The sequence below is a fragment of the Aythya fuligula genome, chromosome 3 (assembly GCF_009819795.1).
Source record: "Aythya fuligula isolate bAytFul2 chromosome 3, bAytFul2.pri, whole genome shotgun sequence".
Classification (NCBI taxonomy): Eukaryota; Metazoa; Chordata; class Aves; order Anseriformes; family Anatidae; genus Aythya; species Aythya fuligula.
The window spans coordinates 29,343,984-29,369,691 of NC_045561.1; the positions used below are offsets into that span (position 1 = coordinate 29,343,984).

A 25,708-nucleotide genomic window follows, 5' to 3' on the forward strand; every position below is an offset into this window, starting at 1 on the left:
ATCATCAGCTTGCAAGAGTTCACATTTTCAAGCCAACAATTTTCAGGGAAGAAATGGCTGACAGAAGACCTGGGTATTTCTTATGACTTCTTTTTCTATTGCATGTGACTTATTATTCCATTGTATCTTAGCATTTTTTGCAATAGAAACAACTCTCACAGTATAATTCTTCAGCCCACTCTGATCTCAAACAAGAGGAGCACGTTTAAAAGTGGTAAAAGTAGGTAAGTGCTTAAGGAAAAAAAATAAGTTAATCATGACTCACATGGCTGAGCAACCTAGTGCAACAGCAGTTCTGATATGTCAGTGTTAAATCACAGCACTATTTATATGTTGTCTTCAGGACTTTAAAATATATTTACCATCCTGAATGAAATGCTTGAGAACCCATGAGAGCTGTGGATCTTCATTGATATTCAGGAGATAGGGGAACGTTTCCATCATCCGCCTCTCCTGAGCAAGAATTGAGAAATATGTCATTTCAGTGGGATGCCTGAAATAACAGCTAATATTACACATAGAGGTGTTTGGTTGTTGTTTGTTTGTTTGTTTTGCGTGTGTGCGTGTACAAGATAGATCATGACCATACAGCAGTTTGCATAAGAACATCCTAAAAAAAAAATCGAAATGCCAAATGCTCAACAGGAGATTGCATTCTGAAACACATTCACAGTCTCCAATTCCTAAAAATGCATTCTGGTTTATCAGAAATGCATGGGAACTCTGCAGATGATTTGAAAAAAAAAGTGATGAAAAAAGGTTTGGTTTAATGTTTCAGTTACAATTTCAAATCACGCATCTCAGGATGATGTTAACCTCCACATCACCTTCAGTGAGATTAATACGAGGAACTGCATTCAATTTTGTGCATGAAGCTCATAACTCATGTCTTAGCAAAACTCAGTTCTATTCCGTGCAACAAAATACTAAGAAAGAACTATTTGTTTGGAATTATCCCCAGAGCTGCTTTCTGCAAAAATGAACAGCTTATGCTATTACAGGTATTATTTGTTACAGCAAAAAAAATAGCAACCTTCTCAGCACTGGGGTCCCAAAGACTGAGGCATGGTCTGAGCAGAGACTTTACTCCATGCAGCTGGAAGCAGTCTGACAAAGCAGACTGGGAACCAACAGCAGGGAACGGAGTAGGATTGACTGGAGAAATGGGAAACAATTCCCCAGATGCCTTTACTTACATGTGCTATCTACACACACAGATGAATGCTTCTGAATCTAGCACTGATAGCATACAAGCATGATAGCTGTAATCTGGGCTTCCCCTTGCTGTTATTGGGTGGCAGCTACCTGCAAGGAGTGCAGGAATGGCTCGTGAAGAGCAGCAGGGAGGAGAGCTGCGTACAGCCTTTCTGCAAAAGGTGCTGAACAAGCTGTTAATCACAGCACCGCCAGGTCCTCCTTTCCCACAGCAGCCTCTCCCTGACTCCCTGGCTCTTACATGCCACAGCCTCCTACTGAAAGGCTTCTGTCTGGCTACAGAATTCATGTCAGCGTGGGTTGCTTTCAGAAACATGCCCAAAACTAAAAGGAAAAAAAAAATAACGTTTTATTTCAGTAATAATTTCTTATAGCCACAAAATAAATCCAAGAAACTATAATATACATTGACGGTAGAAGCAGACAGAATATTCTGTTATCTAAACTCAAGCGAGAATCAGTATGACATTTTGGACCCTTAACAGAGGACTGCATTATCACCACTTTACCCAAGCTTAAAAGCCCTGTGAGTGTTGTGTCGGGGAACTGCTGTCAGAGATGCGTGCAAGCAACAAATCTTAAAGATTGCAAGAAAGGGAAAACATCAGACTCAAAGAGCAGAGGTTGAGGCATCTGGGTTCAGCCACGATGCCCACTGCTGGGAGACTGGCCTGGGTGACGGCAGCGTACTGCTGCTCCCACTCCTGCCGGGCTTCCTCCAGGCGAGCCTCCCACGCTGCCTGCGTGCTCCGCATCCACCCCTCGCTCTCGGCCAGCAGTCGCAGCTCTGCTGAAGAGAGACAGCTTTAACCAGGGCATACGCCTGTGAAACAGCAAGCCCCAGAGAGATGAGGACTGGCAGCACGGTGGCAGCACACTGGGAAGTGGCCTGGCCTCTTGCAGAGCAAGCCCTTACTCCCCGAACCTTGTAAGGTGGCATGGGGTTTGCTATCCTCATCCTAAACTGGAAATTAAGCTGTAGTTTTCCATCTCCTCTTCTAACCAACAGGGGATCACTAAAATATTCTGTGCCCAGTACGTGCACAAGAATTGACTTGGCTGAATCCTCTTCAAAGGAATATGCAAATACTAGCCAATTGCACGTTTCTACCTCTTCCTTCAGCTCTGATGTTTGTCCACACTCATCTTGTTATTATATTCCTTAAAGTGTAAATATTTTTTCACTCCTGCCTGCTGTGTCCTTACTTAGACTTGCTTTGATCTTTTACCTTGAGCAAACCATCAACACTTGATAAGGGGTCTGACTGAGAGACCAGATGTGGCCAGACCAATGCTGCAAATGCATAAATGAAACAAAAACTGTTTCTCAAAGTGCTTTTTTTTTTTTTTTTTTTTTTTTTTTTTTTAAAGTTTTTAAAAGCAGCATCTGTTTTGATAATATCTGGGGAAAAAAAAGAAAAAAGAAAAAAATCCCAATTCACTACTATCAAATACTACACACACATCAACAGACAGAAACACAGCAACGCTTAAGTGTCTAAATAAAGCAGAGGGTGAGCTGGCAATGAGGGAAGAACATCCACCTTGTGGGGCTGCCCATCTGGGACAACGTTCCCAGTAGTCTCAGTTCTTGCATTCCTCATCTCAGGGGCAGATGGAGTCCTAACCCAGACAGGGGCGGGTGGCACTGCCATGCACGTGCTCCCGTCAGGGCTGGGCAGGGTTACTGCAGGTCTCCAACACTCCACGTCCTCTCTTCCTCCCACAAGAGCTTGTGATTTTGAAATACTTGGGACTGGCGCACCAGGGTCAATATTTTATACAATTCCTTGATTACCCCTGCCATCCACTTTGTAAGAAATTCACCTGTGGACATAGTTCAGCTGCATTTCCATCGTACTGCTCCAATGTCACAGACTACCAAAAAGGCCTCCTGATAATGTTTTGGAAACTCCAAATCTACTTGTTATTCATTTATGCTGAAATACATACGTGTTTCATCAGCTATTGATCTCCCTGTGCTCCCGGGCCCAGCCAGTCTGGACAATAGCTTGTTATTTTCAGCTTTCAGTTCTCGTATAAGCTTCTCAGCAGGACTTGCATTTACCACTGCTTTGTTCCTGATCTTTTTTGTCCTTTTCAATATGAAAACACATAAAAGGGAAAAAAAGCAAAAAAAAAAAAAAAAAAAAGCTGTAACACCATCTCAGCAATGGACAAGATTTTCTGTCAGACATGACTACTTTTTTTTCCTCTTTTGTTCTTTTCCCTGTTCAGAAATATCCCATGCAGCTCTGAAACTTCAGAAGTTAAAAAAAAAAAAAAAAAATCCTGCAGAAACTTTGCCCCAGGGCTGAAAGCATTTGATGTCCTCTCTTGTACTGCTACAGCAATCACAGCCCAATTTGATTTTGCCCATCTTTTCCATCTTACCCTAACCTGCACCCACTGCCACAGCTGCAGTGCCTCCAGTGTGTGGGGCAATGAGGGACAGGATACCCCAAAGAGGGACTTCTTTCCCATTAAACACGGGCACCACAGGTCTGCTGGCAAATACACAGGTGGACTCCAGCTGCTCCCACAAGGAGCTGGCTCAGGTGCACGGCGCTCATCGGCACATGAAAGCAATTCAGCTACCTGCAGAACTGAACTGGTGCTGAGAACATTAAATCTCCTGCTCCTGACACCTGCCGGCAGCCAGGACGCTGCAGATGCAATGTCCCTGAGCCACGGTCTGCTTCGGGATAAGGGATGTGTAACTGCCTGACCTTTTCTTGTGGGAGCTGGAGTAAGAAGGAATTGATACGGGGATTAACAGTGAAAGGACTTCCCCAGTGAAAGGACTACAAAGAGAGAGATTATCTCTCCTGAGCCTGAGAAAGGGAAGGAGGAGAGCAGGAGCCTTCTCCTCCAGAAAAGAGACCCAGGGAAAAACAGTTCCCTTGCCAAACAATTCAGTTTTTTAAAAATATAAGCCATTCACGAATAAGAATAAATTCTTACTACACCGCTCTTGCTTATTCACAGATTAACTTTTCCTTCATCCTGAGCTGCTGATCACTTAGAATTGGTATTTTTTCTCATTTTGCCCAGCATCTGCCTGCAATTTGCACCTAGACCAGAAAGGAAAAAATTATAGAAGTATACCTTTCAGCATACCGTAATGTTGACAAAGTTTCTTCGTAACAGATGTCTGCTGGACTGACAGCTGCAATCTGTAAACACACAAAAAATATTTACTGATAATAGATTTTGAATAAGATTTTTTAAAGTAGTCTTAAACACTTCTGGCTGTGAATGTACACTTTTTAACACTATTATAAGAAATGAGAAAGAAAGATGAGCAGATACAGGTAGTATTAGTAATACTAATGCTTACCCTAGCATCAGTAAAAAATAAAAATAAAAATAAAAATAAAAATAAAAATAAAAATAAAAAATTGATGGTTCTTCAACAAGTAACAGTTGTAAAATATGTCCTGAACTTTGTTCACATCATCATCAATGAGTTAAGAAGGCTAGTATTTGAAGAAACTCAGGTAAACTGTTTTAAGACTATAAGCATTTAACACAATTGCACATTTGCTATTCATATTTTCCCATCTTTAATTTAATGGTACTTTTAAAAAAAGTCATCAAAGATGCTGGAACACACAATTCACCTAATACAAAGAAAAGAGCCTATGGGAGATTTTCCTACTTAGGAAGGCAATATCTGATCCACAACACAATGATCTCAGAAATCAGGAAAAAAATCATTATACAGCCTAGTTTTACATAAAGAACACGACTTTTATATTACACAAATGCTTATGAGTTTCACAGCTACATATATCTGTATATTTTTTATATTAAAAAAAAAATGTTTTCTGCATGTGTCTGCAGTAGGTTTTGCACATTTTGTGCCAGCCACATTTGCATTTGATAACCACAAGTGCTGTCCATTTGAATAATACCTATGTTCTGGTAGTAGTGGCAGAAGTGCTTTCACCTTTATGGTAGGTAGAAAGCAATCTCAACACAAAATTAGGCCCATTTTCACCAATGTTGGAGCCACACAATTCTATTTCAACGGATAAACTGAGGAGTTATAAATTCAAGAATCAATTTACCATGATTGTCTTGCTGTTCCCTCCCAGAGCAGATTGCAGGAGTTTAGTCAGCACGGAGTCCCTGTACGGGATATGCAGCACTTTCTTCCCTGTAGCTGCCTCAGCCAGAGCACTGCAGGAAAACAAAGTGAAGTGAAAAGGGGTGAACAACATAAGTACAAATATGAAAAAGCAAGCTTAGGGGGAAAAAAAAAAAAGAGACAGATTAGATAACTTCAATATATTCATTATGGGAACACAAAAAGTCCTCCTTCATGCACCACCTAAATAATTTGCTGTCAAGATTTTCAGACTGAAAGGAAAGTTTTGAATGGCTCAGTTCAAGAGCTTCAGAAAGGCCTGGATGTCTGATGCACTGAGCAACAGCCCTGTGAAGCTGCCTCACCTCAGCCCTGCTGCACAGCCTGCCACTGCTTCAAAAGATGAGCAGGCAGTCCAAGCACTCACAACATATGAAGCCAGGAAAAAAAAAATATTTTTTGTTTTCATGTGCTTATGTACATCTTGGGAACACAGTGAGACTTCACTTAATAAGTACTTTTACTAAACCACACTGCAAGGAAGATGTGAATTAAGAGGCTGTTCTTCAAATGTAGAAATTTGTTTTCTACTTCACAAATATTAAAAAAAAAAAAAGTAATAATAATTACCTGATGACATTTCCTAGCGTGGTTAGGCTTAGGTTTACACGTGTTCCTTCCTTCAATCTATCTTTTTCAGATCCTGATGATTTTTGCCTTTCACTTCCTGCCAAGTCCACCAGATTTATAACTGATTGCTTGGTGATTGCTTCATCTAGAAAAATCTGGGAAGGTATGGTGTCAATATAAGGAAATGTTACCAAATAAATGGTTAAGGTAGTATTAAGATACAGAAAATGGAACCCTGTGCAGAAATTCAGAGTAAATATTTTGTGATATTTACCAATAGTGGAACATTTTATATATTAAGAATTACTTGACATGTGAGAGCTGTAAAGGTGTGCCTGAAACAAAAAGACCTGCTGTCTCCCACAATTAAGCAGCAGGCAATACGACTCATCCCTTGCACCCACGGAAAATGGGGTGGAAATCCCAGGTTGTTTCTGGACATCAGCCAGATGCTTTTAAAGACCGCTTATAGTATCTGGGAAATGCATTTAGGACGTAGAGAACCTTAAATAGTGAGCCTATCTGCAAACAGGCCATGGTTTAGGATATCTCTGACTTCACTGATCTAGGCCCCAAGAGCAGCGGTGTGACAAAGTGTGAGTGCCAAAACCTGACAAGGCTGGCCCTGCAGCCTGGGGGTGAGGAAACCTGGTGTGTTCTCCACCTGCTGGCTCTGCCCCGGAGGTGGTAAGAAACACAGTGCAAACAGCACCTGCACACTGCACCTGTTTGAATTGGATTGTGACGACCATGTGGGATCGACTGCTGCTGGCATTCATGGTGGTTGTAGCTGTTGTTCTCATCTTATTCCCTTGATCCATTAACCTCTCAATCTGTGCGTAATTATCACAAGGCACCAACTTCAAACCGTCCACATAAAAACCTTGGTGCCGATCTTCTCTAATCTTGAGCCCACTGGGCTTCCTGGTCTTAGACAATAAGTCTATTACCTGTGGAGAGAGATTTGTAGTTAGAATATGTTACTAAAATAAAATTATAAAAAAAAATACTATTCTTAATAAGGACAGAATAATAAAAAAAGACAAACTACAGCTCATCATGTGGCAACTATTCTGACTTTACTGTGTTTAGAAACTTATTCCCAGAGAGTTCCACTTTCCATTTAAATTTAATCTACGTTGAAAGTTCATATCTGTAGACTTAAAGATGCTGGCAAAATTATGACATTATTAGTTTTAAAAGGCTTATTAAGCTACTAAAGCTAATAATGTTTGTTTTCCTGTGCATTCGTTTTTCCACTCTCCTTCCTGTACACTACATCAAATTTGACTGAAATTGGCCACGTGGCTCAAAACTAATGAAGGGAAAGGGAAGGGAAGGGAAATAATTCATTGAGACTTATACCATCTTCAGAAGTCCCTCCCAGCTTAAGAGAAACAGCTTAGCCATTTGCAATTAGTAATGCCTCCTATGTCTGCCAGGATGTGGAGATAACATCAACAGCGAAAGGAAAACAAAGTAAAAATCTTATCTTAATTGCTCTTTTCCCCAAAAAGCCACTTAAAGCAGAAAAGCACTGCAGAGGATGAAACAACTTGGCCACTGGCGTGCAGAGCAGCTGGCTGTGATGCTGGAAGGTGGCTGCGGTGGCCAGCTGAGGCTCCTGCCCAAACCACTGCTGGGGCTTGGGGCACAGGTCCCACTTTGACTTGTCACTGCAAAGGGAGACGTGGGCCCTCAGTATGACAGCTCTTGCCAAAGACAGCACTGTTTCAAGAGCCTAGTATTGGTCTGAGATCTTCCCAACAGAACTCTCCGTGTCCCACTCCGGCAGCAGCATAGCAAAGCAGTTTATGAACCTGAGCAGACTTGCTACCAGACTTTCATTTAGCTCAAGCAGCAAAAAAATTCTTCTTGGTCCAGATAATGACTACACTTGTCAGCCAACACACCCAGGAGGGTCATGTTAGGAGAACAAAAAGGCTTATTTTCAAATTACAGCGTGCAGAAAATCAAGAAATGTACTTAGAAAACTAAGATTTGTTAATACTGAAATAAAACGAGATCATTACCTGTTCATTATAGATTTCCAGCATACTGAAAGTAATCTGTAAAAACAAGAAGTAACGAGAAGAAAAAATGCATTTGAAAAAAAAAAATCCTCGCAATAGAGTCATCCCATTGTAAAAATAGCACAGGTGCCATAAATCAAATCTTCATTTCATCACAACCCATTACGTAAGTTCAATTGAAGCAATTATTTATCAGATCCATACTGCTTTATCACAACTGTTTCTTCTCCAGCATTTCCTTAACCTACCCTTGTATGCATAGACTTTATTGCTCTCTATAGAGATTACATCGTGAGGTATATTTCAATAAAACCTATGACTTAAAAAATTATTAAGCAGCTAGACAGCATTGTAGAAAAGTCAAGAAGAATAAATGTTAATTTTCAATAGCACTGCTAGCTAGCAGGACGGTTCAACCAGTATTTCTTTTCAAGACTATTTTAACAAAGAAAAATCCTATTTTCCTATTGCTGATTTCTGTGTGAACATCAGTGACCGTACACAAATTACCTGCATAAGGGCACGCGTAGCATGAGAGCACCTGCTACATCACGGTGGTCAGATCACAGACCTTTTCCATTTACAGGCAGCAGCAAGCACCAAGGAAGCAGTAAGCAGAGGCACAAGGCTGCCAAGCCCCAAGAAGCAGTAACAGAGGCAACAGCAAAGACCCAAACTCTTCGGAGACTGACTGAGGGGGCATTAAGAAACTGCAAGCACAGCCCTGAGAAGGGCCAGCCCAGATTTTGCAGTTGGTAAGAAAAGGGAAGCAAGGTGCACGTATTTTGCATCCTGAAGGAGGGGACCTAAGGAACTTTTAAGGAAGAGATCAAGTGGGGGGAAACAAGGGGACGACTGGATGAGGGAGGAACAGTCGGAGGGAAGGATGAAAGGGGCTGGTTGTGTACAAAATGCTGCCTGTCAGCATGTCTGTCTGCCTGAACCCTGTATCTGATCACTGCAGCCTGTCCTATCTTATTGAATCCTTCCTTAACAACCTAGCTGTGTAAATTCCCTCACTGCCCCATGCACTGAGTGCTGCAAGGTCTAAGCTCCCGTGACTGGAGTCAGACCTCAGGTGGCAGCAAACCCTGTACCTGAGGCACCAGCAACCACAGCAAGTGATGGCTCCACCATGGGGACTTGGTGGGACCATGGCTCAGTGGGCCTCGTTGCCCTTGGGGCTGACAACTGAGCAAGCTGAGCATCAGCAAACAAAATTGGGCACGGGTGACAGAGGCCCACGTGCCTGTGGTGGCAGCAGGGGGAGCGGTGAGGGCCTATGTGCCTGCAGATGGACTGGGGGACATGGCCCCAGGGCCTATGTGCAGGGGGCAGTAACCAGAGGGGGCAGGGTGCTTGTGTGCCATAACCATACGTGTGTGGGCATGCACGTGTCATTTGTGAGCCAGCTCCATGGTGGGGTAACCAGGGAGGAGGAGGAAACTCTCCAGAAAGACTCAGTGCAGGAGCCCCATCTCCAGGCGCAACCTGCTAGCTGGACTTGGGGCTGTGCTGATTTTGGGGGAGCTACAAATGTGGGCATGCGCATGAGTGTGCACAGTGACAGCGTGTGTGGTGTCACCAGTGAGCATCAGGTGTGATTAGCATAAGAGGAAGAAGGGGACTCTGCACTTATAGTTTCTGGGAGTTGCCATGGTGGCAGATGGGGAATGTTAAAGGGAGAAGCCTGGCTCTGGTATCCTGTATTTCTGTCATGAGTGTGTGTGATGAACACTCAGCCTTCTTAGAGGCTGAACCTGCAAATGGGAAAGGTCCTTGGGACAGAGACCTCTGGGTCTGGGGGGTGCTGGGCCCAGACTCCTAGGAGCTGCCAGGAGGAGCTGCGTTGCTGTCATTAATAGCAGTAACAACTCCAAATAGGATTGGTCTAGGTTGATCACCAGGTTGATCTAGTGAAATGGGAAGGAAGGCGTTTTCACTATTTTTTTCATACCACAGAGGTACACAATGGATGATGACATCACAGGACATTCACAAAACACAGCCTTATGGGATGGAGTTGTGGAGACTGGCTACGGAATAGAAAGTGTTCTTTTCTTAAGGGAAGTAACACAGGACTGAGTCAGAAGTAGCCCTTGGTCATCAGGCTGGCATTTTTGTAGACAGAAGGCACCGCTGAATGCAAGGGAAGTGTAATGCCTACAGCAGTGCTGGAATGTGCCAAGTGTTGCTGCATGGAAGTTACTTGGACTACAATTGGAAAAGGATGCAGATGGAGTGGGAGCACCTAGCAGCTACAGATGCTGTAGTACGAGGCAAAAAACATCTTTCCTATTGTAAAGAAGAGATACAACACTATAAAACTCTTTAACAGGTATACAGAAGAAAACACTGATTTTCTTTACTAGAGGTATTGGAAAGATTTTCTCACAAGCAGCCTGTAAGAGAGTGAGGTTAGGAAGCATAACTAAAATTAAAATCAGCTTACTTTCAGTTACACCTGTGACAGAAATCCTCATTTTTAGGGATCATCTGTAAGTCTAGCTCTATTCCATCAACTTTTTATTCAACACTTATAAGACCTACTATGGTTTGTACAGTCATTTGCTCCATATATTCACAGTTTCTATTTTTTCTAATTTCAATTAAATAAAGTCTTCACAGTACAATCTGGAAAGATTTGGGGAATAAATGACAGTTTGTTGCTAATCCCACCTGGTACTGCTTGTTCTTTTCCTGACTCTGGATTGCTTTGAAGAGCTCTTCACACACACTGGGAACCAGTCCTCTGTTTGCACCATACCCGATCATGGAATAGCTCTTGCCCGAGCCGGTCTGACCGTAGGCTAGGAGAGTAGCGTTATAACCTTGCCATGCACTCTCCAGCACTCCTTGACCAAGATCACGAAATACCTCTCTCTAAAAAATTATCAAATAAATCATCTTGAAAGATGAACAGGCAAATACATACAGAAGCACTACTGCCACGTCAGAGTGCCCTCACTAGCAATTTAAATGAAGAATCAGGATTTGCAAACTTATTTAGAAAGACTAAGTTCTAAGAAACAGAACTAAGAAACAGAACTTAGAAGTTCTAAGAAACTAAGACTAACATAGACAAAATGTAGATGATGCTTCAAACCAGCAAACAAGATGCCATCAGTCAGTTCATCCCATTGACGTGAGTGTTAATAACAAAGACAAATGAACTGACTAGTCTACAACTGTGTATTAGTTACAATTGCTGCTACTTACCTGGCCAGCATAACTGTTGGATCCCGCTGAGATGAATGTGCCATTCTCATCCTTTAGAAAGCCACTGTGAGACCAGTATGCCAGATCGAAAGTAAAGGTTTTCATGTGCCCTGGATTCCTAGGATCATATATGCTCGTGCTGTTGGAGTTCATAGAAATCACACACCTACTTCCTGCATCTTTCTCTCTCTGTATTGAAATTATAATTGTAGTATCAAAATACAAGCAGTCATTCACTAAAAAAATCATGGTTTAGTCTGGATTTAAAATAAGTTCAATAGCAATGTACAATGTACTGGTAGTTCTGGTGGAGTAAGTCTGCTCTTGAGCCACGTGACATGACAGGAAGCCAAGTGAGACCTGACGGTGCTGACAGATGAGTAACGCTTTGTGTTATTTCACAGTATTGTTAGATTGACCTAGGCAGTATTTGTAATGTACTAGTCTAACTCCTCATGAAAAACTATGGGTTTGCTTCTGCCTGCAGCTTTTCTCCTCACCAGAAGATGGAACCAACACTGTAAATCAGCAACTTAAGCTATTTATGATGTTACATGTGAACTGATGAAATCACAGCAAACAAATGTATTGTGCCAACCAACCCTGAGAGTGGTCTTCCATGAGAGAAATTTCTGATGAAATATATAGTTATATATATATATATTTATATATATACATATATATATATATATATAGCTATATAGTTATCTGTGACCTTATTTGCACACTGGGCATGTAGGAATATTAATTCAAATAAACTAAGTCAATGTGAATCAGTTAATGCTTAAAGTGCTAAGTGGCTATCAAAAGTGATTTGCTGTATTTCTCCTTTGTATTATAACCCAGAATGAATACTTTCATCACATTTGGCTTCTAAATACTTTAAAAGTCTTACATTTTTGTCAGTTATCTGGGAACTCAAGGAAACATCTGTACTGAAACATCCTGTCAAATGCCCTTTTGAGACAATAGCTTTTAGGCTTATTAGTATTCATTTTCCCTTCATGAATATCTCCTACTATGTTTCCTGGAAATAAAATCTGCCATTACATATATTATTCTATTTTCTGCAAGGTGAGAGCCTACTATCCTAAGGCAGTCAATGTTCCACTAAAATTTTCCTTAAGGTTAAGGCCCCAAAAGGTACAGACATGGGATTTAGACATGGGATTTGGCTTCAGCTTTTAGCAGTCTGTACGAGAAATCCCAGCAATTCCTTAAGGGGAGAAAAACAAAGAACAACCCTCAAGCAATTCGATTTCCCATGGAAGGACTTCATAATTGCTCTATTTAGTGATAAACTGCACGGAAGAGTCCCTAAGAAATGTTGATCTTGCTCACAAAAAGTTTTCCTGTGCTGTTTCTCTAAGAGAACTACCACTACGGCCTTCTGTGTGCACCCACCATGATGCTGCATCACAGCTCTTTCCTTCACAGGCCCCTCATGTCCTTCTCTGGAACCATAGCTGTTACACCTTCCTCTCAGACACGTACTTGCAGAAGCCTACAGTTGTCCAAGAGGACCCCTAGCCTGCTCAGCCACTTGCTCCCAAGCCATTTTAACACCTTTTAAAATAGCAGTCTCCTTCCCAATTCAGCCTCCTCGTTGAAAAGCATTGCCCATGGACTGGATCTTCCTCTCCCTTACAGAAATGTTTTACTTTTTTTTTTCTACATACTGGTAGCAAGCCTGCACCAAATAAACCAAGTACAATCTATTTTCTCTGCTTCATTATAAACTCATCCCTCCTCGCATTGCCATCTTTTTTCCTCCCGTTAGGCTTACTTCTGTTCAGTTTCTCAGGCTCTAACAAAAACATTCCCAATGCCCATTTCTGCTTCTATTTCCTTCACCTTTCTGAAATTCCATTCCTTGTTAATGCGTTATGGTTACTCTCCCATTCTTTTTACACTCCGTGGGGATACAGGTCAGCATTCAAGAAACGTGCACTGAATGTAAACAACTGAATAAAAATGGAGAAAAACATTTAGCATTTAATAGGATTAAAGCTCCTTTAAAATAAAGATTACTGGGCTATTACAAAAGTTGAAGAAGTTATTAAATCCCATGCCAATTTCCTTGTATTACTATTGCTTTCTTTTTTTCTGCCAAAGCACTGCCAAATGAGGGCAATTCAGCTGAGGTTATAAAACGAGAGGCTAAAAATGACTACAATCAATAAAATTAGCTAATATGTTTTCTTCTCTTTTCATACAAAAATATTTTGTAAGTATAAAGGACAGACTCATGTTAAAATCCTACTAAACAATCTTCACTAGCATGACAGCTACTTGTTTGATCAAGAATCCAAACACATTACACTTCTGTGCACAACACACACAAAACATATATTCAGGTTTGAAGTCGTGTTCCCCCTCCCCCCCAGTTACTGAAGTTTGGTCTTTTACCCCATTTTCTTAGCTACTCAATGCACGTCTGTACAATGTGCATTAAAAAATATTGTTAGAACCCTCCTGCTCCCACCCCCTTTTTCCTCTTTAAGGTTATATATATTGGAACTCAAGTTAAAAAGTATTGAGTAAATAACTACTAACCTGACTGAAAGGTCTCACTCGAACTGCCACTTTCACGCTGTCAACATTTGGCATTTTTATAAACTTTCATTCAGTCATGAATACTCCCAAGAGGAAGAAAATTAAAGTGCACGCAGCTACTTTTCTAGAACATCCTGCTCTGAGATAGAAAAATCATGGCCCCAAAAGACACTTTTTACAAGCTTAGTCTATTATTAATACATTCATTCATTATGTACAAGGTGTTAGTTAACCAATAAATTATTTCTTAAAGTAATTGTAGCAGTTTTTACTAATCAAAAAGTTTAATGTCAGGTTCCACCATTTGGTAGTCTTCAAAGTTGCATCCATATATAAATTAACATACATAAAAATAATCCATTGTCTAAAAGACCGCACATCAAAATAGTACTTCCATGTTTGCTTTTAAAAGAATAGTCTTTTTCATCTATTCTTACAAACTGAAATTTTATAGGGACATTTACTCCATAGGCCAAGATTATTAATGAGATAATCATTCAAAAATATGGTTTGTAACTAAGATTTCTGTACATTTTGGTACCTTCAGACTTTTAAGTTAGCTTTACCATCAACCTTTCATTTCAGTGCTGTGATATGTAGACTTCAAATATTGCAAAATGTTTACAGACAGTAATTATTTCAATTATAGTTGTATTCGTATCAATCTTATGAAAATACTTTGAAATTTGAGCCAAAATTATTTGGGCAATATCCCTCTAAATTTGATATGCTATTGTAAGCATCAAACTCTATAGCTTTTTGCTGATAACAAATTGTAAAAAATACTGAAACATCTGAGATGTGATCTAGTTTTATAAACTGAAGAGCAGCTTTCCCCAAGTTTAAGACAAATACAAAAAAAATATTGCACAGCTTAAAATACAATTGTTTACATTCTGACTTCAATACAGTACAACTTAACCATGAATGTAAGTAATTACCAGTTTGTGTTCATGAGCCCAATTATTTGTGCCAGAAGGTCAATCATCATCTATAAAATTTAAACTAGTACATTTTAAGTGTTTGTTATAGTAGTTCTAAGCAAACTTTTAAAAACTTTTGGCCTCATTTTTCAGTATTAACAACTCTTGCAAACCAACATTAAAATTTGAGAGATACAGGCCATTCAACCCACTATTCCCTTAAAAAGCTATCAGACAGTAAGCATATTGTGAAGTATACATTTTTATTTAACATTCCTAAAATAAGCTGTATTTACATATTATATAAATGTATGAAGTCTTAATATAAAATAGAAAACTGCATTGACTGAGGAAATCACACTCCATATGGAGTTACTTATTGAAGACCATTTGTTTATGAAATTTTACAATAATTTATATAAATTATCTCTTCCAAATTAGATGATTATTTTTTATTTTTACTAATCCACACAATTTTGATGACTTTACAAACAGTGGTGTACATTACAAACTTAAAAAACAGTTACAGCATCTTCCGGCGCACAACTGGCTTTGGAAAATTAGACAGTCTTTTTTTGTTCTTACGTAGATTCTTCTCTGTCGCATCTGTGGTTTCTTTCTGTTTGCTTTTCTTTCCATCCACTGGACTTGTAAAAGGAGAAATGAACTGTATTTCTACTGGTGGAGGTGACCAAGAACCTTCCTTTCTTGTGGTTCTGTGAAAGCAGCAAGTGTCAAATTGATTATCAACAACAGTTAGTAGAGGGGAAAAAAAGTGAAATTACAAAATCAATGCCAACAAATTAATTTATGGGCTTCTTTTTAGACAGCAATGAGGCAGAGAAGGTACATAAATGAACTTTTTGCTTTCATTTCTTTTCATTTCTTTAATTTCTGCACTCCCAGTCATTATTCAGATGAGATTTTTAAGGCCCCTGCAAGCTCTAAGAAGCAAATGTCCTCAAATTAACCATTTTCCAGAAAGAACCAGAAAACAGGTCCAGAAACAAGACCTTCTCTTTATTCATTGTCTGACCCCCTCCTGCCTTGTATAAGGAACTAAAGACCTTAAGGCTGTGGTTTCTTTAGATGGAATAAGATGAATTAAGAGCACATCACCATCAAGTAAACACAGGAGTAGCCTTTCACCATTTTCTATCCCCTTCTTCTGCTAGCAATAGAAAACTCAATCACTACATGGGGAAAAATGTGTCTATCAGACCAGCGAGCTGGACAGCTCTGGACTGCTACATAGCCAAGTGGGATGTTTCAAGTTAGGTGGCTATTAACAGAATGACTACCACAAGAAATAAACTTAAGTATTTTAAAAGAGTTTCATACTTGCTTGTTTTGTTCGCTTTTGATTTTGCAGTTCTACCCCTCTTCGATTTTTGTTTTCCCACAGACTCTATGGATTTGGTATCCTCCTCTTCTTTAGATGGAAGCTCCTATGTTATGGCAAAAAAAAATGTTACTCATGTGCATGCATTCTTACACTTCTACAAAATACAAATGAATGCTTTTTTTCAATAAGAAATCATGATAAAACTATGATTTCCATAAGCACCTCTAAAAAAAAAAAAAAAATCAACCTTCCACCTCAAATTACTGCATCATCCTAAAAGTTCAAATTTGGAAATTAACAAATAACACACCACCTAAGTTTAAAGATAAAGACAGACACTTGGTCTTGGGCAACACTTGGCAGGGCAACACTTGGCAGGGCAACACTTGGCAGGGTTCTCAACTTACTGGTTCTCAACTTACATAGATTCAAAATTGACTTTTGTAGCTAATTTTGTAGCTAATTTTCTTAAAGCAACAAACCTCTTTTGCTAGCTGACTGATTTAGAACTCTCTTTTTAGATATACTTCCAAGGAAAAAGACAAGGCATTGAGAAGTACGATTTCAAAAAGAGATACAGACTAGAAGTCAAAAATATGAGACAAGTACAGTTTTTACTTACCGGTTCTTTCACAATTCGGGAAATACTAGAGACATTTTTTCTCCTTGACCTCAAAAGAGGGGGTGAAAAGACAAATTGAGAAGACAAGTCCGGGTCTAAATCCTTAAGCTGCACAGGATGGTCTGCTTTTCCAGCTAAAACGATAATGAATTGTTAACATGCACGTACATTATAAAGTACAGTGATGTTAAATTAGAGCTGATAATAAAGAGTACAATAGCTTCCTAAAATAAAGGGCCCAATCAAGTTTATAAACACTCAGTGTGGAGGTACTTCTTCATAACTGCCTCTTAGGATCCATCATTTTATAGTGAATTGTGAAACAAAGAACTAGAGCAGTGATTTTACTTGTACCTACATAGTCAAAGATGTTTTGCTCAATCAGCATCAAGTGTCCTCACAGATTTCCAAAAAAAATTAATCATGTTGTCTAACAAAGAACTCTGTATGCAATAACTTCACTAGCAAAGCATATGCCAAAAAGAAACAATCACATAATTAAACAGCTGTCTAGTGTGTTGCAAGATGCAGCTCATTTTACATTAAAAACTGAACAAAATTTGGATGCCTCCTTTATTTCTGCCATGTGGGGGAACGGATGACAATTGTCTGAAAAGATGTCCCCCTAGACTTCTAAGTTGATAGGAATTAAGGTCATGACAAAAAAAAAAAAAAAAAATCAGGTAAAATTTTATTTCAGTCTATTTGAAATGTTTCAGCCTCATCATTTGCTTCCCCCACAACTGGCCAGCCAAGCATGTGGAGTTCAAGAAAAAGGTGAATTTCCAAATTTTTACTTTTGTAAAGTTAGATTATTTACAATACTAAAAGCCATACTTTGGGTCATAAAACAGTCTGTTTTATGTCATTTACAAGACAGCAACATACCCTGTTTTGCATATGAACATGTTGCACCTACCTTTAACTTTCTTTGACAGCTTTGTGAGAGGAGGAGAAAAAAGGAAGGATTCATTTTCCTCAACAGACAGTTTCTGATGCACACTAGTTTTACGGGATCTTGTAATACGATCTGTTAGAGTTCTTGATGCATCATCATATCCTGATGTGTTTACATCCGTGAGCAGCAAAGGACTGCCATCGGGTCCTTGAGGGAAGGCTTCTTCCCCTGTGCTCTCCTCCAATATCGATGGCAATCGCCTCTTTCTGCCCCGACCCCCTGTCCTTACTGCAGTCCTGGGTGTGGTAGATTGTTCATTTGGCTGCTCAGGTGTTCTCTCAAGAGCATCTGTTTTTTCTGGTTTAGCATGTGTAACCCTTCTTGCTCTTCTCCTAGGAGTATCAACGACTTCCACTTTCTCACCTGAAGGTATGTCTTCCTGAGTAGAGGCAGATTCAATGTCTGCTGAGAGATTCCGTACCAGCTTCCTAACACTTCTTCTAGGAGTCACAGGAAGTTTGAGTTCTGTTTGAGGAACTGATGATTTAGACAGATCAAGGTCAGAATTTTCTGAAAGATCCGATGAACTCGTTTTTCTTCTTCTGCCTCTTTTCGTTGGCACAGGTAAAAGAAGTTGATCACTAGGCTGCACCTCTTGCTCCATGACAGTATTTTCAATAGGTTGTGAATTACTGCTTTTTAATTTTCTTATACTTCTACTGGGACTGACTGCTGTTTTTATCCTATGATCAGTGCCAGTCTGGCCAGTTTCTTGATCTCCTGCTGAACGTTTTCCTCCTCTAGTCCTTCTAGAAGTAGCAGAAGTAAAAACGCTACCTTCAGCAAGAGAAGTTTCCTCTTTAGCCTCTTCCAAGAGTTCAGATGCAGCTTCCTTTGCTCTCCTTAATCCTCTTCTTGGAGTAGTGGCTATGGACTGTGTACTGCTGGACAATGTCTGTCCATCAGATTGGCTGCTCTCTGCTTTTTCTAAATTAGTCTGTTTGGGCTTCCTACCTCTCCTCGGGGTAACAGGGGTTACAGGTATTTGCTCATCTTGAGTATTTTCTACTCGTAGAAGACTAGAAGTCTCAGGTGCTTCTTTTGTTCGCCTGGTACTTCTCCTCGGAGACAGTCCAAATAGAACTGGTTTGTCTGTTTTTAGTAGCTGCTGATCATCTGATGATGGAATAACTAAACTTCTATTCAGTTGTCTCCTTGGGCGTGATCTTGGAGTGACAACATACTCTACTTGACGTATGCTGGTTTCGTCTTCCACTCCCTCTGGCACAGTTGTTAAGGAAGATTTTGACCTTTGCATTCTAGTTACCTTTTTACCTATGCTTTCATGAATAGATTGTTCTACAACTTCGGATGTAAATTCTTTACTTCTTGTGTCTTTGATTACATCCAGTAAGTTCTCAGCAATAGCTACCTTAATGGGTTCAGGCACATATGGGAGTGACTCGGCAATATTTTGAGATTCCTGGTCACTAGTCACAGTAGACACTGAGTTTGTAACATGTTCTTCATTTTCAGTATTTCCAAAACTGTTCACGGGTTTTTCATCTGTTGTGTTAACAGCTGGTTTAGAAGTATCTACTAATTCAGGGTCTCCCATCTCTCCTTCACCTTCTTCTCCTTCCAACACTAAAGTAAAATTACTCTGAGATATAAAAAGCTCTCCATCTGCTTCAGCTGCATCACATTCATCATCCTTATTATCAGGCAAATCACATGCAAACTGCTGCTCTATAGTATCATAGCTGTATTGAAGATTGCCTGATGGATGTAGTTCACTACGTGGAGACATTTCAGGTGCTTCTTCTGAGGCTTGCATGTTAACTGCATCATCTTCCAGAACCTAAGTTAAAAAAAAGTATGTTAATGCATTAATGATTACCAGACTAGCTTCAAACTGAGACAGATGAAATTAAGGACAGTAAAATGCTGCTTTTCCTTTTAGATCACCACTGAATGTAAAGTTAAAAACAGATAGTGTACTCTCTGCTACAGATGAGGTTCATATATTTGAGGAACCGAGAACAGAATATTCAGTGTATTCAATCACACGCTCCATTTCTGGTATTTTGGTTTATGACTAATGATTTGCCACCACCCATGAACAAGGGGAGCAGTTTTACAATACAAGCTGTACACACAACCAGCAGTAACCACCGCATTATAGTACTTTTTGGGCTGACTACACATCCACAGTGACTGACTGCATCCAACACAATTACACCCCCCAAAGTTTAAAGTTTGTCCTGACAGTTGTGCCTGCAACAATTCAACATTTAGTCAAACTGGCTAGATATCATCACAGCAGGCAAACTCAATACTGCACTTCAAGGAATCACTTGGATTTGGTGAAATAACACATGTGATGTGAATTAGTCTTATTTTTTGTAGTTCCCTGTACTGGATGGTTATTTTTTCCTTCTAGATCCACATGAGATACTTGATCTTTTATGTTGAGCACAAAACATAAGAGAATATCCTAAAGGAAATTGACAGTGTATTCCGTATGGCACTTCGAAGACATGCACCTGTATCCGAATAACAAATCAGCTCCAGTAAGGTGAGGAAAACAGGATAACTGTAGAAACCTTAGTTCTAGTTTTCAGTCCATGTGAGCAACCTTTTAAATTCTACATTTAACAACATTTTAAGATGTTAAAAAAAATGTGTGCTTTTACAGAAAAAATCTTTGAAGTAGCTGAAAATATATTGAAAATGAAATTAAAACAGAATTCACAGTAATGAATTATGTTAGCAAGAAAAAACTAGTAAAGGATATAAGCACCTAAGTCGCTCTGAAAATTAGTTAGGTTACCCTAACCTAATAATTTTGCCATTTAGTAAAATGTTATGCTGTATTGAAAAAACTGCTCTCCCCAGCTTCCCCAACTTTTCATGTTTTCTTTAAAAAAATATTAGAAGTCACCTAAAAACATTTAAGCTATAGTAAATCAAATGAATGCAGAGTTTAGGGGCTTTGTTTTTTGTTTTGTTTTGGTTTTGTTTTTGTTTTTGTTTTTTTTTAGTTGTTGGAGATCTCAATGACCCAAATCTTGACAGGTTCTCTTCTGTGTTATACATACAGAAAATACAAGAGGAAAAAAAGTTGTCCACCCTTACATAGTGAGGTTAACTCGTGTTAGCAAGCTCAAGAAGCTGAGATGTTCTTGTGTACCTTTTAACTCTAAGACAAGACAGTCCTGAAATTTGCTGCATTTTCTATTTTGTAGAAAATGAGAAACTAATTCACTTACGTGAATTTCTTCAGTTTTTGGAAGATTATTAGAAACATGCATTTCTTCCTGCGCAAAGGGAAGATTTTCTTCAATTTCGTCTAGGTTACGTTCTTCAGGTAAATCCACATACTTTCCTTCAAGACGATTTTCTGAATTGGTACTGACCACATCCTCACTGTCAAGGATACTTATCACAGCTGAAAGAGATTTACATCGTTTAAACTTAACCATTGAATGAATGGCACAGGTTTAAGCAACAGAAAGTAACAAAGGGAGCAATAACAAACAATACAGTTCACCAATCCTACCATGTGTATTGGGCTTTCTCCAAAAACTAGGAGGTAGTCTCACAATAAATAAATAATTTAAAAAAAGAAATAAAAAAGTAGGAAGGGGAAGTCAGCTGCCATAGAGAAAAAGAACAGAAGAAATGTTGGCTGAAAAGGCACCTTGACAGCTAGCTATGCTTCACAGCCTTCATATTGAGGATGCATCATTGTTTAAAATAGCAAATTGAGTAGCAGATCTCATTACAAACAATATAAAAATGGGGTACAACATTAAAAGAAATATGAATCTTTCCTTCCAATATTTTAAATTTTACCAATTTTCTGAAGATAAAAAGAAACATTCACTACACATTCTCTACATGGACTTCCTTTGAGGAATGTCTTCTCTGTATGGGTTAACAAAAAATAGCAGTAATATCCTACTAATATTTCAGTTAGAGACACATAGTGGTATGACAAAATGCTCATTTAACTTCAGGAGGTTAGTCACATTAACTCGTATAACATCTCCAACATACTATACATACATTCGCTGTCTGCCTCCGGGGATTCAGAAAGCTGGGGATTTACTACAGGCAGTACGTCTCTTTCTTCCGATGTAGAGGCCTCTTGGTGGTTTGTTTCACTTCATAGACAGAGGAAAAAAAAAAAAAAAAAGAGAGGAATTCACTGTTAAGCTTCAAAAGATACCTTTAAGAGGTTTATAAAAACATTCCCCCACTGTAAAATCTTCAAGTTTAAAAACTGAATGAATTGATTAAAACTAGAAATTCCTTACCCAACTTACCTACACCCAATTTGTGACTCATTTTAGGCAATGAATGATATACTTAATATTCTTCCCAGCTACATAACACTAGTTCCATGAGAATGAAGTTTTAGTAAATAATTTGCTTTCTGTAGAAAGAACGCAACTGCTATATTGGAAGCTTAGAACAACCTGAACAGGTTTGTACCAGCATAAGTTACCACATGAAATTAAGGGCTCTTTCATTACTAACATTCCCGTTTCATCTCTTTAAAAAACAGTTGTGCAGGTGAAAAAACTGCTTCCCTTTCTATAAACAAGTAGATACTAATTAAGTTCTCTTTTCTTTGTACTGTCAAGTGTACAAAATACTGCCAGAAAGAATTCAAACCCCAAAATAAACCTGCTAAAGCTACAGGAATCTTAGGTGTAATTTTTTAGCTACACAGTTTTCAGACAAAAGCAGAACAGTATGTTCATGCTATCTATCCTCAAAGTGTAAGAAGATTTGTGTGGCCCATTGAAAAAAGTCTTTATCACAATACTTTGGGGTCCACAACCATTTGAGAAGAAAGGACGACAGCTAGTCAATATGGGTTATATTTGTGCCAAACTATTTATATTCATAGATAGAAAGGAATAGGTAAACCATTGTGCATAAGAACATAGGGAATAGCCAATACCAACATCATAGTTTTAAAGCACAGGAAGGTCAGCAGTTGCACAAACCCAAAGATGCATTTTATAAACTTACCCTTCATTTGCAGTCCAAGAAGCAGCAGCCTCAGCAGCTTTAAACACAAATTTACCATCCTCAGGAAAAGTAGGACATTCAGTAGTTGATTCTTCCAAATATCCTAGAAAAATAGACAGATAGATGACTTTCCTATTTCACTTAATTACTTTTAAAACATTCGTATGAATTAAAGAAAAAACAAAATAATGCTACCAAGTCTTCAAATCCATAGGCCTGAATTTGTTACAGTAAAACCAGAATAGCCTGCTGCATAATCTCAGTCAAGAAAACAAAAAGGCAAGTGGATATTTTGATTACAAATTGAACTTGATACATTATTACTGGCCAAATGACCTACGCACTTGAGAAAACATCTTTTGTTCTTAGAATTAAGAAGTCAATTTTCTTATTTCTCTTTGGGTATTTATCTCATTTCAGCAATGCTTACTCATTTCTTGACTGTACTTCCTCTCTTTTACAAGAATGCATCTAAGCCAATTTCTTGAGTTTTCCTTCTAATAAATGATTGGTGTTGTTTAAACCCAAATGCTTGCTCATGTTTTTACCTTGACAGCTTCAATTTCAGACACATCCTCCTTTTCTTATTTCTATTGCCTGCTTCCTCCAGATCCAGCAATCACCTCTGCAGACTGTATGCAAGACTGGGATAATTTTGCCAGCTCTGGCCAAAAGAGAGCTATGCAAACTGCCCTCTAATGCTTCCAGAGGACTGAAATTGTACAAAACTGTTTCTACCACAGTCCAGCAATGACAAAGCCTCTTTACAGGGTTATTCTTTAATGATTAGTACCGTACTAATATTTTTAATGAAAAGCACCTGTGGTTTCTTGTCCATATACAAGACAAAATAAGAGAGGACATTTTGACCTATCTTACTAGAAATATTCAGAAGAATCCCTTTTGACCCAATTGTCAAATATTGATGTCAGCTGTGTTTACACATCATCTTCCTGTTCCCACAAAAATGAAAAAATGCTACCACTCTCAGCTCTTCACCATTGCTTGCCAGCTCGTGCGTTACACCCCTTCTCACCTACCAGCAGGCCTGTTTCATATAAATGCATCCTATGTATCCTGGAACTTGCTTGAATGAGTTGAACTGAGATGAATTACTGAAGACCAACTGAAACAGGTCTGGAAAACGCTATGTAAGCTAAGCTGTTGTGCCAGTAAAATGAGTAAGAACAACTGTAATGAAAAGCAGACAGATTCATTTCCAAAAGGAAACTGAGGACTATTGAGGGGCTAAGTATCTAGTCAACATACATTTTACGCTAAGATTTCTGTAAAACAAGAACAAAAAAACCTTTAAGTACCTCTACGACAGAGCCAAAAGCCTAAATTTTCAACTTTGATCCCTCAAATCACTACTGCCTCTTAGCTGCAACTACACAGAAGAAATGCCAGTCAAATCAATAATGCATTCTTAAAGTCCAGGATATCTGGAAAATCACTCAAAATGAAGTGGTAATTTTAAAAGCCTAGGACAAGGAAGTACCTAGGACACTTGTGAACCCTCATCAGTACCAACCCTTGCACTCATCAGTAATTTAACCTTTTGAAGACATTTGAAAAATTAATTCAAAAACTTAAGTTAGCATATGATGGAACACACCAGCTTCTTTTCTTGTTTCTGATGAATCTGTTTGTTTTATCTGGAAAGGTTTATCTTCACCCATTCCACGGTCCTCTCTCTCTGGTTCTTGAAAATCAGCAGTTTCTTCGGTGAAAGAATTAGCTGGTTTAGCAGCTATAAAAATGACATCATCTTCAAAATCACCAGGTGATTTTGCATCATGATATTCCAACGTAGTTTGGTCTGACCTGGCAGAGACATTACTATTTTCTTTACTGACATCCATTTTCTCCAAACCACCTCCAGGTGTGCTTTCCAAAGACTCTTCCATTTCAGCATGACCATCCTCGGGATTCCTCAGAGTGAACAGAGGAGTTTTCTCTCTACACTCAGACCAAGCATCCTCCACCAATCCACGATGATGCTCAGATGAAGCTCCAGACTGTGCTTTATCATCTTCTGTTACCTTAAAAAAAAAAAAAAAAGTAACAATGTCTGGTTAAGTTTTACAACTGTCACCTTAAGCAAGGTACTGCAAAACTGTTTCTCATTCTAGCACTACCTACCATAGCTTTTAAAGCCGAATGCACAAATTTACCATGCTTTTGACTGCTTATTCAGTTTCCATGACCTTAGAGAATTAAAACTATGTCTTGTTTGTGCTTGCTTCTAGTGTCAAGTCTGCTCACTGTTTCACTACTCTTTTCTCAAAAAGAGGGAACTTAATTAAAAATTCTCAAGATTTCTTTTCACTGCTTGCTGTTTCAACTTGTATGCACTACCAACCTATTTCAGAGTGCAGTACGCCTACAGCATGGAACAAGTAAATTAAACTGGCCACTGTCTGCTATTAGTAAAACTTTATATAGGAAAGAGAACTTGTTACAACCAAATATCTCTTCATAACAGAGAATATTCAGGTATTCTAATAAAAGGCTTAATAAAAGATAATAAAGTGCTGATTGCAATGACAAGTTGTACTAATACATGTATGGAAAGTTCATTCATACTAGCACATGTTCCTGACTTTGATACATCACTTCTGAAACAGCATGATGAGCTGGATCAGGGAATCAAAGCAACAGAATAAGACTGTGGGAGGAGTAGAACAGGGCAACTTCTCAGATGAAGAAGTTTCATTCGATAGCTACATGAATGCTATCCCTGGTGCAAACCAAGAAACAAAACTAAGAACTTTAGGCCTGAACAACAGACAACAATACAGCTCTTTTCATCAGGAGTCAATTTTTATCTTAAGTAAACACAGACTCTCAAAAAGGCAGACTGGAAGTAAATGCAGCTCATGGCTTCTGCTGCTTTCAAAGGTGTTTAATTCACAAAGCTTAAAAAATATTTGTCACTTCAGAACAACCAGCTGAGTCTATGTTCACTACTTTTCTGCCGCATCATTATTCAATGAGATACAGCAGGAAGTTGAATTAGCAATTTGGACCAACCACAGCTCTTAACAACACCTAAGTAAGAACCATCAACACCACTGGTCTTTATTACAAAATATGCTCCTAAAACATCACATGCCCGCAGGTCT

At 39.0% G+C, this 25,708-nt stretch overlaps 2 protein-coding genes across 2 annotated transcripts in view; both read right to left on the reverse strand.

The window, feature by feature from the left end:
• The window catches only part of LOC116487147 (kinesin-like protein KIF28P), a 27,159-nt gene extending 13,359 nt beyond the window's left edge, over positions 1 to 13,800 (reverse strand). Inside the window, exons 1-11 of the mRNA XM_032183780.1 lie at positions 13,747 to 13,800; positions 11,191 to 11,379; positions 10,651 to 10,854; positions 7,972 to 8,007; positions 6,664 to 6,888; positions 5,939 to 6,093; positions 5,289 to 5,400; positions 4,324 to 4,391; positions 3,169 to 3,311; positions 1,887 to 2,005; positions 363 to 453 (exon numbers count right to left, since the gene is read on the reverse strand). Coding sequence (XP_032039671.1) covers positions 363 to 453; positions 1,887 to 2,005; positions 3,169 to 3,311; positions 4,324 to 4,391; positions 5,289 to 5,400; positions 5,939 to 6,093; positions 6,664 to 6,888; positions 7,972 to 8,007; positions 10,651 to 10,854; positions 11,191 to 11,379; positions 13,747 to 13,800 — 1,396 coding nt within the window. The remainder of the gene's footprint in view (positions 1 to 362; positions 454 to 1,886; positions 2,006 to 3,168; positions 3,312 to 4,323; positions 4,392 to 5,288; positions 5,401 to 5,938; positions 6,094 to 6,663; positions 6,889 to 7,971; positions 8,008 to 10,650; positions 10,855 to 11,190; positions 11,380 to 13,746) is intronic.
• A 741-nt stretch (positions 13,801 to 14,541) lies between these two features.
• AHCTF1 (AT-hook containing transcription factor 1) overlaps positions 14,542 to 25,708 on the reverse strand; it is a 45,704-nt gene continuing 34,537 nt past the window's right edge. The window contains exons 29-36 of the mRNA XM_032184704.1: positions 24,199 to 24,625; positions 22,581 to 22,683; positions 21,606 to 21,703; positions 20,807 to 20,985; positions 17,556 to 19,395; positions 16,637 to 16,770; positions 16,011 to 16,117; positions 14,542 to 15,385 (exon numbers count right to left, since the gene is read on the reverse strand). Coding sequence (XP_032040595.1) covers positions 15,193 to 15,385; positions 16,011 to 16,117; positions 16,637 to 16,770; positions 17,556 to 19,395; positions 20,807 to 20,985; positions 21,606 to 21,703; positions 22,581 to 22,683; positions 24,199 to 24,625 — 3,081 coding nt within the window. The 3' untranslated portion in view covers positions 14,542 to 15,192. The remainder of the gene's footprint in view (positions 15,386 to 16,010; positions 16,118 to 16,636; positions 16,771 to 17,555; positions 19,396 to 20,806; positions 20,986 to 21,605; positions 21,704 to 22,580; positions 22,684 to 24,198; positions 24,626 to 25,708) is intronic.